This window comes from Hippopotamus amphibius, chromosome 2, assembly GCF_030028045.1.
Source record: "Hippopotamus amphibius kiboko isolate mHipAmp2 chromosome 2, mHipAmp2.hap2, whole genome shotgun sequence".
Lineage (NCBI taxonomy): Eukaryota > Metazoa > Chordata > Mammalia > Artiodactyla > Hippopotamidae > Hippopotamus > Hippopotamus amphibius.
The window spans coordinates 141,534,318-141,553,651 of NC_080187.1; the positions used below are offsets into that span (position 1 = coordinate 141,534,318).

Genomic DNA, 19,334 nt, shown 5'->3' on the forward strand with positions numbered 1-19,334 from the left:
GATGTTAGTCGGAGAGGAAACCTACCAAATAGACAAGCTATGCTTCCAGTGCCATGGCCACCCCGATTCTGCCTCCTCAATTTTTTTGGATCATTCTGAAGTTTTTGAGTATTTTCTTGCTTTGGATTCAGAATTTCCAGATCTGACTTGTTTCAGAAAAATTTTAGCCAAGCCATGTAGCCATTGGCTAAATTAAATAAACTAAAATACATTACAGTCTTCAGGAAACTCAATTGCTTTGACCTCCCTGTCTAAAACTGCAAACACACACACACACACACACCACCACCCCACCACCACCACCATTACCATCACCAAGCATTTCTTTTTCTCTCTCTGCTTTGTTTTTCTTCTAAGGACCTATTATTCTCAAACATGAAATATATTTTATCTTTATTTTCTATCTTCCTTGTTAAGGTCAGAGATTTTTGTCTGTTTTAGCCACAGCTGTATCTCTAGCACCTAGAACAGTTCACAATACATGAATAGAGTGACCGTATGTCCCAATTTCTCAGGGAAGGGCCCAGTTTACGTCTGTGGTATCTATTTAATTATTAGTAGCTTCACCTTTCATTCTCTGAGATGTCCAAGTTTAGATGATCAAATATACATAGTTGATTAATAATAAATATTTATTGAACTTAATTAATAAATTTGACCAAATGTGACACTTTACCCAAACCCATCAACTCCTGAAACCAAGAGTTTTATCCTGGTGTGAATGAAATGCATATGATGTTTTAAAAGCATGGAAAGGGAGTGGTTAATCTCTTATAATGGTCCTGCTTTCAAAATGCTCACAAGACTGACAAACAAGTACTGATAAACTCAAGCTCTACACAGCTGTTAGCATTGAAAAATCCTAAATGTTAATGCCTTTATTGGTAACGGTGCCAAGAAGAGATATCTATAAAAATGGGATCCTGAGAGAACCTGGGAGGCTATGCTTAGTTTACCTCCCTAACCAAATCACGAGAGAAATGAATGGAATTGTAAAAGCATCCCCGTGCACCTGCCCAGAAGATTGACATCAGGATAATGTCATATAATAGAAACCAGAGGCTTCTCACTTAAAAATGAAGTAAACTACAACACACCCAGTCAGCGTTTGGAAACACATCTGGCCTGTGGGAAAGCATCTCGAGATGGCAAGAAGAACTTGTATCTTCCTAGTCTGGGAGGGATTTTTAAAGTTGGATAGGTAAATTTTGTGATTCTATTTTCCCACGTGGACCATTCCCCAAACAGAAGGAAACAGCCCCTAGGCAAAAAGTGGAAGGAAGCCACCGACTTCTGTCTGATGATCAAGGCAAGACAGATGGAACTTGGACTAATGCTGCAGTATGTCCACCTCCACTCCAGAAATGACCATAGAAATTAAAATGTGGAGGGGCAAGCCTTCCCCCCAATACTCCGGGATATGACTCAGTCAACAGAGTTCTGCAATAGCTGTCCTCAACATCAAATTTCTCAGACTAAGCTTCATCCGAAGTCAACAGGGAGACGTCCAGTTTTTCAGACCCTCGAGCCTACGTGATACTCTTAGTTTCTTAAAGGGAGCCTCTTACGGAGTGTAGACACCCAACGGGTTTTCAAAACTCAAGGGCACACTGCCTGAAATGCAAGAAAGCAGCCAAACCACCATCCATGCAGAGCCTCCAGCTTCTACCACACACGCAGGCCTGGACAGGATCCCTGCAGCCGCTTGAACTCCGGCAGCTCTCCCGGATGTGCACCTCATTTTAGCAGATCATGGCCCACCCCCCCCCCCCCCCCCCGCCACCATGCTTCTTGCCCGTGAGACATCCGAAGCACATCCACAGCTTTGGCAGGAACCTTCCATGAATGTTCAGTGACGTCCCCATGACAGGGGGCAGGGGAAGAGAGGCGGGGAGCAGCCCCAGCCCATGGAAGCTCCTCTCCAAAGCCTGCAAGCTGTCCGTTTGTGTGTGGACTGCCCAGCCCCCTGACCCCAGAAACGAAATCCAGACTCACTGTGGAAGCTGCTGATGCTTCTAGCCTCTGCCGCTGCCGTGACACGCGGAGCGGGCCCTTCTGGCACGGCCCTTCCTGACAGCGAATGGGGGAGACAGGGGGGCGGGGGAGAGAGAAGAAAGGGGTGAAGGCACGGGAAGGAAGCATGGAAGGATGAAAGCAGGGAGGAGACGGGAGGTGGGTCTGTCTTTAACTGGGTGGCGTGTCTCTCTTGGCCACAGCTTCCAAACCCTTCTCCCAGAGAAAGGCTGACCGCATCAACTGATCCCAACTGCCCTCACTCAGGAGTCCACGGCTAGGCAGACACACCATCACGCCACTTCTAGTACACGGCACCCAGCGTCTTCCTTTGTGAGCCCCCTGGGTCCAACCGGTTTCCCTCCAAGAGTTCAAGTCTACTCCAGATCCGATGAACCTTCCAGCCAACTGACCTTTTGAAAGGCAATAGATTTTGTCTAGAATGTTCACCCCTTTAGGTTAAGAAATAGCACCTTCTCCAAAGCTTTGCAGGAAATATTTGTCTCTGGCAGAAAAAAAATCACTGAATTCATTCCTACTTTTAGGGGTTTCTCCCCCAGATGCCCTCCCCTGCTTTCCAATCTGGAAAGGAGGTGAGCTAACAGGACATCCTCTGTGCAGAGCCTCAGCCATCCTCCTCCTTGTCATCAACAGAATCACCATTTATCTTCCCTGTTACCACTTGGGAAAAAAAAACCACTTCCCTCAGAAAGCCTCTTGAGAAGTCAGAGGAGGGGGTGTGTATCAGGCTACCTTAGAGAAGGGACTTAGGGTAACTTAGCAATGGCACTTCTCAAGCACCTCCCAAATCAAGAGCTGTGAACAGAAGACAAGAGACACAGCCCCTGCTCTCAGTGAAACCAGAGGCAGAGAAGCACAGGAAAGACTCAAAGAAGAAGCACATTCATGAAGCAACACATCTGTGTGTGTAAACCAATGGGGCCCTGCCAAGGAGACCACCATCCCATGAAGGCAATGAAATGGGTATCACTGGGTTTTGATGGCAGTGAGGAACAGACAGAGAGAAAACACAAAGGGGGAGGTGGGAAAAGGGCACTTGGGAATTTGGGAAGAGAAGATGCTATGGGGTGAATTCTGTCCCCCAGCCGAATTCCTATGTTCTAATCCCCAAAACCCAAGCATGTGACTAGATGTGGAGATAGGGTCCTTAAAGAGTAATTAAGGTTAAATGAGGTCCTCAGGATGGGCCCTAATCCAATATGACTTGGGTCCCTAGAAGAATAGGACATCTGGACACAGACATGTACAGAGGGAAGATGATGTGAAGACACAGGGAGAAGACGGCCATCTACAAGTCAAGGAGAGAGGCCTCAGAAGAAACCAACCCTGCAACACCTTGATCTTGGACTTCAGCGGAACTTTGTTATGGCAGCCCTAGCAAACTGATACAGAATTCCTCACGTAACAACAGGAGTGAACAAGTGCCATTGTGGAATGGGGGACAGACTGGCTAGGTGTCCAACTGAGGGGGCTTCTTGTGGGGGGGACAAGAAGGAGACTGGCAGAGTATGGGGTGAGAGATGTAGATTTTTGAGAAATTAGTACTTCCCCAAAGCTTTAAACAAGCAGGTAGAATGATGACAAGTTTGAGGAGTATGGGTTGGAGGGCTCTGAGACTGAAGGTGCACGCACTGATCCAAGGGTTGATCTGATCAGGGTGTGAGTTAGGATCGTTCCTGCCAACATGCAAAGAACAAGTGATGCTGAGGTGCTATGAGAGAAGATGTAGCAGGATGTGGTGAAGAATTAGGTACAAATGATGAAGAAACAAGTTCAAAAATGACACCCCTTTCGGGAATCTCCCAAAAGAGCTTTTGCTTGTGCTAACAGACTGCTAAGGAGCACCTATCTGAGGAGTAAGAGGTCACCACGGTGAGTTTTATCTCCAACAAGACAAGTTTCAACCACCAATGAACTGTCCAGGGGAGACCTACAGCAGTCAGAGAGAGAAGGGGTAGAAGCTAAAAATGTAAATTCAAGCAGCTTCTATATAAAGCAAGAAGGGGTTAAAACCATGTGAGTGTGTGAGGTTTCCAAGGTAGATGTCTAAAATGGTGACACCAGAACTTCCAAGGAGAAGGAGAGAAACCAAGGGAAGAGGTAAAGAATGGCTAGAAAGGGGAGTAGAACGGTGCCTCTGCATTGTGGGGTCACTCATTATCTCACCATGCCCAAATTCAAGTGCCTTCCCTCTAAAGAGCCTAATGCTTTTTTGACCTAAATTTTGAAAGACATTGTCAATAACTGCCCCGTTCCTCCTCCCTCCCCTCCACTCTCTCACTACTTAACACCACTGTTCATTGCCTTAGCGAGGCAAAGTCGAGGAAAGGGTAAGATCAGAAGCCCAACATTTAAGACCGAAGATAAACCTATTTTAGTAGTCGAGGAGACAAATGAAAGTTGGAGGTGGCAAAAAGGTCAAATGAAGCGTCTTTTTTTCAGATGGAAGAGATCCTGGATTTTAGCACAGAAAACAGGAGGAAAGACTTCAAGATAGAGTGAGACAAACAATCACAGCGAGAGGTGGGCTGGAGACAGGGCAGGTGACAGATGGTGAGGTGTGAGGGAAGCGAGAGAGAATGCAGACGTGTGAAACTGTTGATGTGGACAGGGTGAATCTGGCCTAATATTTCATAGCATCACAAAAATACATAGTGGACACAGTTCCTTACACGAGCATAATACTAGTTCCTTAAATTACTCTGCCACTTTGCACCTGTCTAAGCACCTTCCATCACAGAGTTGACTCTCAGGATCTGAGAATTGGAAAAAAGCAAAACTCTGAGATTATCTGCTATGTGTCTCTATAACATCTCTAAAATGTGGTTACTTGGATTTTCTGAGGAACCACTGAGGGTGGAGAATCCATGATCTTTCTTACAGGGTGGCCCATTATTTTCATATAAGCAGGATCACTGTCTGTGGCACTGAGCTCCACCATTCTAGAGTTTTCTAACCCTGCCCCTGTGGGTGAGGGACCGTGTTGCAAAGCCCATTCACCAGGCCAAACTGATGGAAGACAATCCTTAAGCATGTCTCTGAATGGGATGAAACCTGGTTTGGTGATTTCTGATTGTCCCAAACTGCAGTGCCCCGGAGCACCATCCCAGATCAGTCATTCACCAAGAGGTCTCCTTGTTTATTTCACTTAACAGAGCTTTATGGAATGCCTACCCTATACCAGGTATGGTGTTAGGCACAAGGATATGTGATGGGTGAAATAAGGCATGGATACTGTCCTTTCAGAAATCCCAAGCTGCTATGAACAAATATGTGTCAACGGATGTTTTGAGAATACATTTTCACAATAAACATATAAGGAATTGCTTCCTGCAACACTTTTAGAGGGACTAGGGCAGCATTCCTCATCTCCAATCACCACCTCCTCTGGCATCCCTTTCTTACTCTTCAGCTTCACTGAATCTGTTACATTTTTAGGACTACACTTGGCTCAAAACACCTTGCTGTTGCTCCCTTTATTACCACTCTGGAGACCCCAAACTCCCTGAATTAGGGTCTCTTTGTTTGCTGTGCTGGCCAGCTCTGAGTCACCTCAACTACATGCCTTCTTTTCAATGTTGCCACAAAGCCCTACTAGAGAAAAAAATCATGAAACTGGCTTATTGTAGGCTCACACTTCTTTTTTTTTTTTTAAAGAAATTCCCTTTGCATTTCTTTTTTTTTTAATTAATTAATTTATTTATTGGCCGAACTGGGTGTTCGTTGCTGCGCACAGGCTTTCTCTAGCTGCAGTGAGCAGGTGCCACTGTTCTCTGATTGTAGTGTATTCTCTTTGTTGGGAAGCACGGACTCTAGGTGCATGGGCTTCCGTAGTTGTGGCATGTGGGCTCAATAGCTGTGGCTCACAGGCTTAGTTGCTCCGTGGCATGTGGGATCTTCCCGGACCAGGGCTCAAACCCATGTCCCCTGCACTGGCAGGAGGATTCCCAACCGCTGCACCACCAGGGAAGTCCCAGGTTCACACTTCTAACTTTAAACTCAACCTAACCTTATAGAGACTGTAGTATACTGGTAGACCATTTAAAATCTCTATTCACAAACAGCCTCACATTCTTTAGAAAACCATACTTAGAAATCAGAATATGGAAGCCAACTCTGCCCTGCCCTACTTTTTTGTGCAACCTGAGGAATACCAATTAATCTCTCTGAGCCTCGGTTTACTGGTCTGTAAATGGGAATAATAATACTCACCTGGGGGACCTCAAAGTCCTTTGATAATGACCAAAGAGAAGCACTGGACCTGTGAGATAGGAGACCAATGTTCTCACTTCAAAGCTACTTGAGCACTTGAGAAACACCTACTCTTTCTCTGGAGTTCAATGTCTCCATCTGTCAAATAAACGGGTTTGACAAGATGACCTCCAAGTTGGTTTCTAGCCAGGATTTCATGAGTTTGCCAGTGTAGATCACTTATCCAAATTTCATGACATATAGCAAGAGCTCTCACAAAATACTACAAAAGAGGTTAATAGATGTAGGAGAAGAGTCCAGTTGGGTGGAGTCATAGCCATGGAATGACTGCATTCGAAGGATGCTGATAATTGGATCAAGATGTGCTTGAAAGCAGGACTCCAGCAGCAAGCCCAAGTCTTGAGCTACTCAACTCTCCAAAAAGTTAAAAATATGTTTAAAGTCATTACTGGTATATTGATAAAAGTTGCAGGTGACACAGAACTGGAAGGGAGAGTTGTATCTAGGCCACAAAAAAACTTTGGCAGATGGAACAGGGAACCAGCTCTACCAAGAACTAGACATTTTCTATACATTAGTTCTAAAACAACATCAGCAACTAAATGCTAAAGTAAAGTGTGTGAAAAAGGCCAGGAGAAGATAATTTAGGATAGTGGGACACTAGTCTCATCGATGTGAACTTGGGCAAATAAACCTAAGTTAGCCCCAGTAATGCAGGCCCACATGGCAAACCCCTCCCTCTCTACATGATCCTTTAAGACTGGCGCAGTCAATAAACTCACACCTATACCTTATTACAGTCTCTCCAGTTGTGAGAAGCTAAGGTTAGAGCATGACTAAAAGGGTCCAGTAGAGTCTTTGAATTGAGAACACTAATTGGGATGAGACAGTCCAGGGCTGGAACAATATGGCCCAGGTACCAGCATCCCCTTTCCTACGTTCATGGTAGACATCACCTGCTGACCCCACATGCCTTTTCGCTGACTCTAGATGCAGCCACCCGGCTCTTCTCATCACACTACTCCAAGCAACTACTACCAGTCATTAGAACTGGTACCTGAGATCTACTTGCCATCCCTGGGGCATATAATACTTGGTATCAAGGCAATTAGACTTAAAAGCAACAAAAGGAGTCATTTTTAGGTATAAAAGAAATTCAATGACATGAGGCACTCTGACAATAAAGTGACCCCCTCCCAAGTACTTGGAAATGAAGAAAATACAATCGGTCTCTTTAAGATCAGCATAAAATGGATGAAAACATGGATTTACATGCAAGGTTGTCTGAAAAAACCTGAGTGCCTTCCGGGCCATCAAGTCTCAGTTGTATACTGATTGATGCAGATAACAAAAGAATACGGTCATAGAGACCTGCAAAGGGATGGGCATGGAATTAGATGGTGGCAATGTTCATCCCCTCCTGGCGCCAGTCAGAGGAGAGAGAGGATTTAGGCAGCAGACTGAGAAGCCAACAAGTCCTTGCTCTCAGACCAGTAGGGCTACATCGGTATTTCTTAGCTGGATGGCACTGACCGTTTGATTCATCTGACTCCCTTGCTCTGATTTCTTCCTCCTTAAGCAACCATCTCAATGCAGTCAGGCTTCCCACACAGGCTGGCTTACTGGGAGTAAATGCTTTGATCACAGAGCCTTTTCATAATCTGGTCCCCTGTGCACATTAATAAACTGCCCTCCTGGTGCTAACTGCAGTCTCATGGGTGTTTTAAGTATTGTGAGACATTCTTCCAGTCCTTTTGACTGATAAACAGATGTTTGGGCCTTTGGCAGGGAATCAGATCCTGTTGGTTTTTTCTTAGGTGATACCCCTGAATCTTCCAGATTTACCTACCCAGAATCCCCACATACTGACTATTGGTACCTGGCAAGTGGGGACCTATAATGTACACTTAAAAATGCTTTGGCTGTTATTCCTTACCCGTTACAAACACTTGGCATAGGGTTATATATTTTTTAATGAAGCACTCTTATTAAGCACCTTTTATGTGAAACATAACTGTGATAAAAATGGAGTGGGTTCCTTTGCCTTCAAGGAAATTTATGCTGTAGAGAGCTATAGGACACGCTTGTACCCAAATGACTCAAGGACATGACTAACCAAATAAATACAAAGGTCAGGAAGTTGGGGATTGGCCCATTGGGTAAGGAAATGATCACCTTCAAGAACAAACTGGGCCACAACTCAAAGGTCCACCCTGGCTATTGAGGCTGGACAGTATGACTCAATGGAGGAGAGGGAGCCAAGGCCGTCATGGTGATTGGCAGAGTGGACGAGATGGCATACTGACAACCACTGCCTATCAAGTTTGGGACGATGATGAACTTGACTGATTTTTTTCCACAGTGCATGTGATCATTTACTAAGCAGACTATACTGCTGGTGATGGCGGTGATGGTGGTGGCGGCAGTGGTGATAAAACCAGCAGCACCCAAGCCGACAGTTCACAAAGCTCCTGAATATCCATTATCTCATGTTAGGCCCCGGAATGAGCAAGTGGCCATCACGTTGTATATAACGAGAGATAGAAAGGAGGGAGGACTCGGCTTAAACCAGCCTCGTCTCTATCCTCAAGCCTCTAGGACACATGACCCTAGCATCTTCCTCTAGGGTGACAAGGGGCATCACACACTTAGGAGGCCTGGAGAATGGACTCTACTTCTGAAGACCGTTGTCTACCACAGAATTCATGGTTACGGTTATCAAAGTTAGCTTTGTTTGAGCTACCAGATCCAAAATGGGAAAGCCCATCTTGTGACCAACTGGAAGTGTTTTCTTTTTCCTCCTGGGCTTCCAAGAGACCATCTCGAATGGTCTAAATCAGTCCTGGAAGAGTGAGTGGCTTTGTTTTCATCTCCTCGAGTTCTCTTAAGCAGGCTCTTCTCCTCTTCAATGTTAGTATCCAACACCAAAGACCATAATAGGAAATACCTGGGCTTGTAACTTTAAATTATTGAAAATTTCTTATACAGATGGTCCCCAACTTAACGATAGTTCGACTTCACCATGGTGTGAAAGCGACATGCATTCAGTAGAAACTGTACATGGAAATTTGAATTTTGATCTTTTCCCGGACTAGCGATAATGCACCAGGATGCTCTCTTGTGATACTGGGACGTCAGCCTCACTGCCTATGAGCCTCAGCTTCCGGTCAGCCGTGAGATCCCAGCCCACACGCTTACAACCATTCTACACCAACACAACTCTTTTGTTTTTCACTTTCAGTACAGTAGTCAATAAATTACGTGAGACCTTCAACACTTTACCATAAACTACGCTTTGTGGACCATGATTTGTCCAACTGTAGGCGAATGGAAGTGTTCTAAGCACATTTAAGGTAGGAGAGGCTGAGCCATGATGTTCAGCAGCTTAGGTGTATTAAATGCATCTTTGACTTATCATATTTTCAATTTACAATGGGTTTATCAGGAAGTAACCCCATCGTAAGTCGAGGAGGATCTGTATATAATCTCTACCTTATTCATTTACGTAGAATAATAACTACCGTCTATTGAGAGCCTAATAGGTACCAGGCAATTTGCATACATTATCTTATTTAATCCATATAAAAGAAGAAATTGTCCTCATTTCTTTTTTCAGATGAGGATCTAAGGCTTAGTGAATTTAAGAAAATTTCCTAAGGTCGCATAGCTCATAAGCAGAAGCTCAGGATTCAAAGGAATACCTATCTATTGGACTCCAGAATTAGTGGATACTTGGCCCACTTTCTCCTGGCTTCTCCCCATCCCCCCTCAGCTTTGTCCTGTGGGATTAGCTAAACCTGACAAACAGTCAGGAGTAAAAACTGTGTTTAAAATTCTGATTTTCAAATGCTCTGTTGACCCAGTCCTCTGCCGCCTCCTCCTCCTCCTCCTTCTCCTGTTTAGACTCAGATCACAAAGTCTTGGGCTTTGAAGATTAGGAGAGAAATACAATCTCCTATCAGGAGGAAGTCAAGGGAACACACTGTTCTCTTTACATGCAAATATCTTAATTACATCTGGTGAAGAAGATATTTGTATGGAAATTTATGTATCTTTATATGTTATATATTCAGTTTGCCATTTAAAAAAAAGCCCGTTATACTTGAGGAAAGACCCAAATCTGGTCTGTTATAATACTGGCCACTCAAGTTATAAAGAGGCTGTTATCCCCCTAACCACAGGAGCAGAGAGGGATGGAGTGACTCCACACCAGGTTCAATGGCTTCTTGCCATTGCCTTCTCCTCTCGTGTCTTGAGGTTGGGTTCCAGTATAAACATGCCTCAAGTTCTTGAAACTTTCTGATGAGGACTCTCGCTGTACTATTTTTTTTTTCAATATCTGTCCCCATGGAGATCAGGCTGTACCACCGTCACTAACAAAAGAAAACAATTAGATTTCAATATTACAGGGAGGTGAGACCCAATGTAGGGGACCCATGGAAACTGATCTCAGAAAGAGGATATTATTTTTTTGGCATGTCAGGGAGGGAAATATTTATATCCCATGGATTCCCCTCCAGCAAATAAAACACAATCAATTACCTATGAAAAGCAGCAGGCCATTTTGGTCTTGCTGAGCATCTTCTTAACATTTTCCTCAGTGTTATAATGTCTGTTTTAGAATATAACCCATGTTTATCTCTTCTAAGGATTTAGGACAAAATAAACTTATTTTGCAGCAGGTAGAATCCTGGCCAGACCTAACTGAGAACTTCCCACTTCTAAAGGGTGTTACGAATTGGAAAGAAAAAGATACATCTCTCACTGATGATAGCTTCCCTTTGCCACAGCTGGAAGAAATAAGGGGGAGCCAGTGGAATCCCGGGAGATGCACCAGAATAGAGCAAGCAGACCATCTGTCGGGAATGATTTTGAAGCTGTTCTGCCTGGGGCCACAGGGGTGAAATAGATGACATTTAAGGCTCCTTCCAGCTTCATGTGTCTTTAAAATTGAATGATTTGGCATTTGTTCATCTGTTTCTAACACTCCAGGGACGCAGAATGGACTAGGTGGCCTAAAAGATGCATTTGTAAAAAATCCATCCCGACCCTCCACTTCACTGTTATTCTTTTTCAAGTTTATGATCCAAAACGGCGAGAGGCTTTGGGTTCCCAGTCCCTAGCCTTGAGTGCTCCTTTCCCAGCCCCACTGATTCCAGCGACTTCTCTTCCACACTCCGTTGCTACCACCATGGCAGACAGCCTTATTGCCTCTTCCCTGGACCATCTCCATGGCCAGCCCTGGTGGCCTCGGTTCCCAGCCGTCTCTCCTACAAGCCACTGCCTGATGACTGGTCCTCACACAGCCTCATTTACACTAAAACAGATGACACACTTCCCATGACTGTCCTTCAGCTACACACATCAGAACAGTTGGCCTCTCATGAGCCACCATAGTGGTCCCATCCTTCCTTTACAAACATTTCCTTCCCTGTATCTTTCCTGTAACCTCAGGTTTGGCTGTTGAGTGACATCCTGTTCTAGACCATTCTCCCGGTTTGCCTATTTCAAAGCCATCTTTATTCCTCCTAAAATTCAACCCACTGACTGCCTCAAGACCCAAATTATCCCTCTAATTAGATGGGCTTTTGAAATCGGTAACCCTATTGTGTTATGGTAGAATTACAAATTTTCATCCCGTTTTCTATTCCTTATGAAAATTTAATTTCCTTGGGAATACAGACTGCATTCTCTTCATCCTTGCATACAGTCAGGGAATTGTACTGAACCCTGTCCCCAGCACATGGCCCTTCTCAATGGCTAGGGGATTTGGCACAAAGGAAAATAAACCAGCATAGACAAGTTTAGCAAATGTACAAAGTGGATCACATCCTAAGGCTGTATAATGCTCCAACACTGACTTTGTTGTTGAGGAATCTCAAGGTCTCGAGCACATCACCAACCCTCTCCAAGGCTTATCTATAAAACCGAGGCCAATAATATCTAACGTCTTACTCACCTGGAAGGTCTCAGAAGACCCTCTTCCTTTCCTGGCAGAGCACTAAGAGGCTGGTGAGAAAGTACACAGCCACACAAGCAGCATGTGTAAAAGGAGCATTTCTCCTTCAGCTGGTTTGGGTGTGAGGGCTTCCATGATCAACCAGGGAGCCCCAGTAGGCAGAAGAATCAAAAGGGATTCAAGAGCAGAGTTATCCATCCACAGATTCCCTGCTGCTACCATTCTGGTTGTCCCCTCTGTCACTATTAGGTATAGCTGGAACACATAAGATCTGCCCTGGATCTGAACTAAGGAGCCTGTTGAAGGGGTACTGATGCTTGGCCCTGCAGGGCATGGAAGCCCCTCCATGAAAGTGATGCCTCTTCAGGCTCCTCTTGGTCTGGCCTAATTCACTTCCTGTCTAACTCTGAATTCCCATTCTGATTTCATTCATGCATTCATGCTTTCATTCATATTTTTACCGGGTGTCTGCCAAGTTCTAGGTCCTGTGCCAGGCACGGAAGACAGCAGAGTGGACTGGAAGGTGCACTCCTGGGCCTCCAAATCAGTAGAATCAGAGCACCAATCCCTTCTACCTGCTCCTCTTCCTATGTCAGTATACCACCTCCCCTCCAAACTGAAAACACTTCTATTCTGGAATCCCAACCTCCTCTTCTTCAGGACTTTCTTTACGTCCAGATTTGACCCCTAGACTTGTAAAGTTGTCTGATATTCTGAGAAAGATAATGGTACCAAGTACCCACCCTTGTCGAAGCCAGTTTAAAGGCAACCTCAGAGATGTATGAGTCAGTGACCCACAGGAGGAAAAGGGATCTGTCACGGGACACGATCTTAAGAAGAGAGAACAAATCACTCTGGCACTCACTCTGGTGCAGAGATGTTTGTTTTCTCTCTCTAAATGTGTAACAGGAAATTAGGCAGTTCACCTTTGTACATCATTTTCATTTCATCCATTGCATGAGCCAGATGGCACCTCTTTGTTTTAAGAAATTAAAAAGGAAAGAATAAAAGGAGTAGCTTATCTCTCCCTCTCCCTCTGCCCTCCTATACACACCCTGGAATCTACACTGGGCAGGTGAGTGCGTGCACACACACACACACACACACATCCCTAAATTATCTGCATTTAGCTGTGTTAAGCACCAGAAATCAGCAAACTTCTAGGCCCAACAGATTTCGGTAACGTACAGTAGCTGAGAGGTGCAAACTTGTCCTGGGGGTCAGCTTGAAGAGAGAATCCTTCAGCGTTCTTGCTATCTAATAAATCACTGCATTCCCCCAGAGTCTCAGCTGGTGTACCCAACAAAAGAAATCTTTCATAAATCACCTGAATATGAACTTGGCTCTAAGATTCAAGAGCAGGACCATATAAACACTGACCAGAAGAACAGGCAAGTACCAATGACCCAGTATTTCTATCTAAGTTGAAACCTTGGGAAGGAAATTTTGCAGAGGTGGTCAACATAAAGACTCTTATCCTTTGGGGCAGCTGCATGATCCCAGTTTATTTTCTAGTGGTCAGGAGGTCTTTCTCTCTGACCCAAGAATGACATCTGGAAATAAGATTATCCCTGAGGTTCTCCTGCCCTGGGTGTGAAGGAGACTAAGGAAAATAAACAATAGTTTATCCAGTAAGTAGTGTATTCAAGGCTTTTAACACAGATTATCTTGCTTAACATCAAAAATAACCCGATCGAGAGACTATGTTTGTCTTCACTTGAAAAATGGGAAAATTAACTAGAGGCTTCAGGAAAGTGCATTGAGGTCCCAGGGCTGCTAATGGCAGTGTTAGGATGTGAACACAGGTAACACTGAGCCCAAATACAGAACTCCCTTGTCATCTTGGTGTCTTCCAATATGGATAATAAGACTTCACAGTGTATTACGGATATGACCTCAGGCAAGTCTATTTCTGCCTTTTGTTTTACAGAAGGTAAGGGAGGGGGAGTGGCTGCGTACTTATTAGGACATTTGAGCATCTGTACTGAACATGAAGATATGACACAAGCGACTCTTTGAATATGGAGAGTATAATGTCCACCTACCATCAGTGGAATATGCAGCTCTCCAATGATGCACTGTGTTTTTACTGCAATAGCTATCATTTTTTCATTTCATACTTCCTTGGGACCAGGGAGATACATTTTCAAGCCAGCTGGCCTCTGCTTACACCTGGCTTAGATGTCCTGAAAAGGGAACTGCGGACACCCGGTATGTGAACATTCTCCCACCTTATTCTCCCCTCCTTGAATTCCAATCTATGCTGGAGCCCACAGAAATGGGATGGATTTACTCCTTGTAGCTCTCCCAGGAGTGAAGAGCAACGGTTCACAACTGTTCAAGTCAGGGCAAAGCAGGATCATTTGGAGATGTGATCTTTTTTCCTTCTTTGTTAAATCAAAATCAAGAAATATTAAATAAACTCCTTGAAGCAAGCTTAAAAGCTGAGTTTGCACACATTCTGGTCAGATATTGTTTCCCAAGACCCCGGTAAAGCCAGTGGAGACCAGATTGGTATAATCAGACATCTGCCTCACACAGAAAAACAATGATCCATCCCTTGCTTTTATCAACACCAACATAAATCTGAGCTCAGCCAGACAGGCCAGCAAACCCCATTACACAGAGTGCAGAGGCAATTAAATGGTGCCAGCTCCAGCTAGACTCAAGAAATCTATGACTCATGGGCCCTTAGTAACCACACCAATGCCTCTCTTGGAAATGAATCTAAAAAAGTGGTCCAGATGCTAAAGAAAGGCTCCACTTTGATATGTCCTGGCAGGTGTGCTCTGCTCATCATCCCACACCTACCGGTACCTCATGCTCCTTTCTCCATATCTAGGGATGTTGGCCTGGGCAGGTAGCTAGAGGAACTGCCCAGTTTTCTGCAGACATCCTACCTTCCCTACTTTGCTTCATATCCTCATGATGGTCTATCATCTGCCATCTTTTGGTTGTACCATGAACATGTTCGTCTTTAGCCACAAAAGGAATTTTTCAAATATTTCATTTTTCTCCAGGCTGTGGTTAAAATACAGTGTCTTGAGTGATCTGTTATAACGTCTGGGCAATGTTGTTTAGGCAAAGCCATCAAGAGCATCCAGATAGAACTGATTTACAGATGCCAACCCCAAACTCTCAGCCTCCTGACCCACTGCGCTCAGGTCAAAAGGACAATCATATCTAGGTCCTTTGACTCACAGCATGATCATTCATTCTGCACAGAGAAGATGAGGGAAATGGTTGCCATGCCTCTCCACCTCCAAAACATTGCCCCACCCTTCCCTTATCCACCATCCAAACGCCTCACCCATTCAAAGACCCCAAAGTAAATCTTCCATATATTTGAGGCATCTGCCTCCCAGTCAATTTGCAGAAGTTATCCTATCTCTGTTATACAGGTTGCACCCATATTTCTCCTCTAAGGAATAAATGCCACTCATGTCCGCTCATCCTTTCCCTGGCAATAATAACATTGCCAGAACCACTCCCTGATCCATGAGAAGTTGAGTCTCAAATATTGTACTGAGGGGAAAAATGGGAGGAGCAAAATTAGACACCTATTAATACAAAGTAGACAACTGTATAGAAGTAAACTTGAACGTGGTATCTCCTCTCTCTCGATCAGAAAGCTTTTCTTAAGGCCCACCTGCACCTCTCTCCGAAGTTGACAACAAGAACCTACTTTCTTCCTTCATCTTTCCTACACCATTTGGATAATTCTGCTCAGTAATACGTTAACTGTTTTTGCTACTTTATGTTGGGTTCTGACGTCTTATCAAGATCTATCTCTGAAAACAAGCCTATGTGGTCACCAGATAACATTAAAGAATAAAATGTGTTGTGGGCGAGGCTGCATAGGGAACTGAATGGAAAAATGTTAAAATGTAGCACCAAGTTGAGCTTGTCCATGTGTGTATTTGGAGAGAGAGAGAGATATATATATACACATGTGTGTATATATATATATATCTGTATCTGTTTGCATGCAGAATGTGTATTGATGGAAGTAAGAACACAGTGCATATGTCATTGTAATATAAGGATACAATCAAGTATCCCTATCCAAGTGGAAGGGAGGAGTGAGCTATAAAGAGAATAATTAACAGGCATGTGGAGATGGAGGAGCGGCCAAAGGATAAACAGCAAGTGTGTCTCTGGGCACAGGTGTGTACATGTGTGCTCCGGAGTAACAGGGTTAATGGACGATGACAAGACATGTGAGAAGGTGTCAGCTCTGCCACTGACTGCTGCATCTGGAGAGGCCGCCTTACCCTGTAGTAATCAGTGCTGTAGACGTCTCTGGACATGCCGAAGTCTCCGATCTTCACCAGCAGGTTGGCTCCAACCAGGCAGTTCCTGGTGGCCAGGTCCCGGTGCACGAAGTGCTGGGAGGCCAGGTACACCATGCCAGAGGCAATCTGACTGGCAATGTGGAGCATCTGGGAGAGCCCCAGTTCACCTTTCGCCTGGCGTGGCTGTCCGTCCACAAGGATCATCGCATCTGGCCCATGGGCCCTGTGGCGGTGGGGGGAGGGTAGAGGGAGAAGAGAGGGGGCAGAGAGAATTCAGGATATCAAGGGGAAATGCCTTCTGGAGTCCCTGTTCTCTGGAATGCCCCACAGAAATGAATGAAATCTCTTTTCTCAGCCTACTTATGGTCTACATCTATCTACCCCAAATTCTATTCTGTGAGTATGAACAGGGTGAAACTCTACAACCAAATTCCCAACTAAGATGACAGCAGACATGCTTTAATGAATCAGGGAATGACTCTTCTGGATATTTTATTACCATCCAGAACCTTCCCAGTTTCTTCATATCAGCTATAGAATAATTAATTTTAAAAAAGCAATTAACTCTTACACAGCCCTTACTATGCTCCACATGCTGCTCTAACTATCTTAAATATATTAATTCACTTAATCTTTCCAACCCAATTTTGAGATAAAAAAACAGAGGCACAATGCAGATGCAGAGAATGGACTGGAGGACACGGGGTTGGGTGGTGGGGGGCGAAGGGGAAGCTGGGACGAAGTGAGAGAGTAGCATAGACATAGATACACTACCAACTGTAAAACAGATAGTGGGAAGTTGCTGTATAACAAAGGGAGATCAACTCGATGATGGGTGATGCCTTAGAGGGCCAGGACAGGGAGGGTGGGAGGGAGTTGCGGGAGGGAGGGGATATGGGGATATATGTATAAATACAGCTGATTCACTTTGGTGTACCTCAAAAGCTGGTACAAGAGTGTAAAGCAATTATATTCCAACAAAGAGCTTAAAAAAGAAACAAGCAAACAGAAAAAACAGAGGCACAAAATACTCAGATCACCTGGCCAAAGTCACAGAGGTCCCACAGTGGCCACATGGGTGACATGTGGTTCTGGAAAAGAGTTTTAAACTTTGAGGAGCACCCAGAGAGCTTGTGAAACATGATTCCTGGGCCCCGCCCCCTATGATTCCAATTGGCTAGGCAGAGCTCATTCATTTGCATTTCCTGCAAGCTCCCAATGCTGGTGCTTCCAGTGCTGATGCAGTCCTCGCTATGGGTAGCAACAGTTTTCAGTCTACACTCCTGGCCTCTCCACCACACTATCTAGGATTGGGCAACTTCTGTTAATGGCAGGATGGGATGAAGAGACACTGTGACCCTGAGGCAGAGGCCTGGGGAACCACAGCACCCCCTCCATCCCAAATCAAGGCCCAGGTTTGTTATCCTCACAGCTTGCTGTGTCATATCAGTCACTTTTAGTGTTCACTCTTTTCTCTAGGAAGTCCAGCAAGCCATAACCACACCCAGGGCCCTTATTTATGAAGTTGTGAGCCAAGGAGCCGTGGTGTACAGTGAAGCCTCGGCCAGTTTTACTGCTTCTCCAATTTCCACTGAAAGGTACCATTAAATATAAACATGGTCATTTTATTATCTCCTGTGGGCTTTACCTACTCATGCCTCCAAAGGAGAACTACTATATCAGCTCACAAGGAAGAGGGATCAGCAGACAAGCCCCATTCCTGTTTACCGGGAGAATACACTGCAGTCTGCCCCTAAAACCCACAAACTGGGAGATGCATAAGCAGCAAGGGCCTTCTACTCTCTTTTTCTTTTTCTTCCTCTTCCCTTAGAACAGGCATGACAGTGGTACCGAGTAGCACTCAGGACTTCTCTTTAGCCTTGCTGGTGGCCCCTGGGGCTGAAGGCACCACTGAATCTACGGGAAGGGCCTGAAGGAAAATGGACCGTGTCCCACTGACCTCAGGGGGATGCAAGTACAGGAAGAGGAAGATCCCAAGAATCTGAGAAAGGATGCTACCTGTATTAGAAACGACCATGGTTCACAGTTCTGATAAAGTAATAATTGTAATAATTTTCATAGTAGTTACTATTGACTGAACACCTAGCTACGTGGGAAATTGTCCAAGTCTTATATAAATATAGTCATTGAATACTCATAACAACAAATGTGAAGCAGTTATGATTAGTCTTGTTTTCCAGGAGAGAGAATTAACGGTTAATAACTTGTTCCAGGTTATATCACTGAGACATATTCAGGGTATGAACCCAAGTCTGTCCTATGCCAAGGACTCAGTTCTCCAGGAAAGGAGTAAATTTCATTGTGAAATCAAGTTCAAGAGGTTTAGAACATCCTACAGATACTTCCAATTCCTCTAGGGACATTTTTGGAGATGTGCTACAAACCCTTTCCATTCCGTCCTCAAAACCACAGGACTCAATTGAATGTCCAGCTTCAAGGAGATGCCCATTAAGTTTTGGGGAGTGTGCTAGAGTTTACCATAACCCACATGTGAGCTCTGGAAACCTCATTCTCAGCAGTGGAACCACACCTTAAAAGCATCCAGGGCCCAAGTATTCAGTGGGCTTCCTGGGACCCGGAATTCCACAGACCCTCACACAAGCCTGCTCCCTCTACATCTGGGCACTGCTGGGAGGTAGCAGGTGTGGGAGGCAGAGAAGCACTAACTGTGCTCTAGTGGTGAGATGCTATCTTCTCTGGGAAAGGTAGATTTCACATGTCCCCAGTCCCCACTGTAACTCCATGAAGAACTTCTGGCTGGGACTGCAGTCTCTTATTGGTTCCAATAACAGCCTCTCAAAATCCAGATGGTC

General features: G+C 44.7%; 1 protein-coding gene across 4 annotated transcripts in view; it reads right to left on the reverse strand.

Moving 5' to 3' along the window:
• Positions 1-19,334, reverse strand: part of NTRK3 (neurotrophic receptor tyrosine kinase 3) — a 369,697-nt gene that overhangs the window by 25,383 nt on the left and 324,980 nt on the right. For 3 of the 4 annotated variants that reach the window (XM_057721553.1, XM_057721552.1, XM_057721554.1), the window contains one exon: positions 16,480-16,723. In XM_057721553.1, coding sequence (XP_057577536.1) covers positions 16,480-16,723 — 244 coding nt within the window. Of the gene's footprint in view, positions 1-1,995; positions 2,071-16,479; positions 16,724-19,334 lie in introns of all 4 variants that reach the window. The other variant, XM_057721551.1, reaches the window with a different exon arrangement.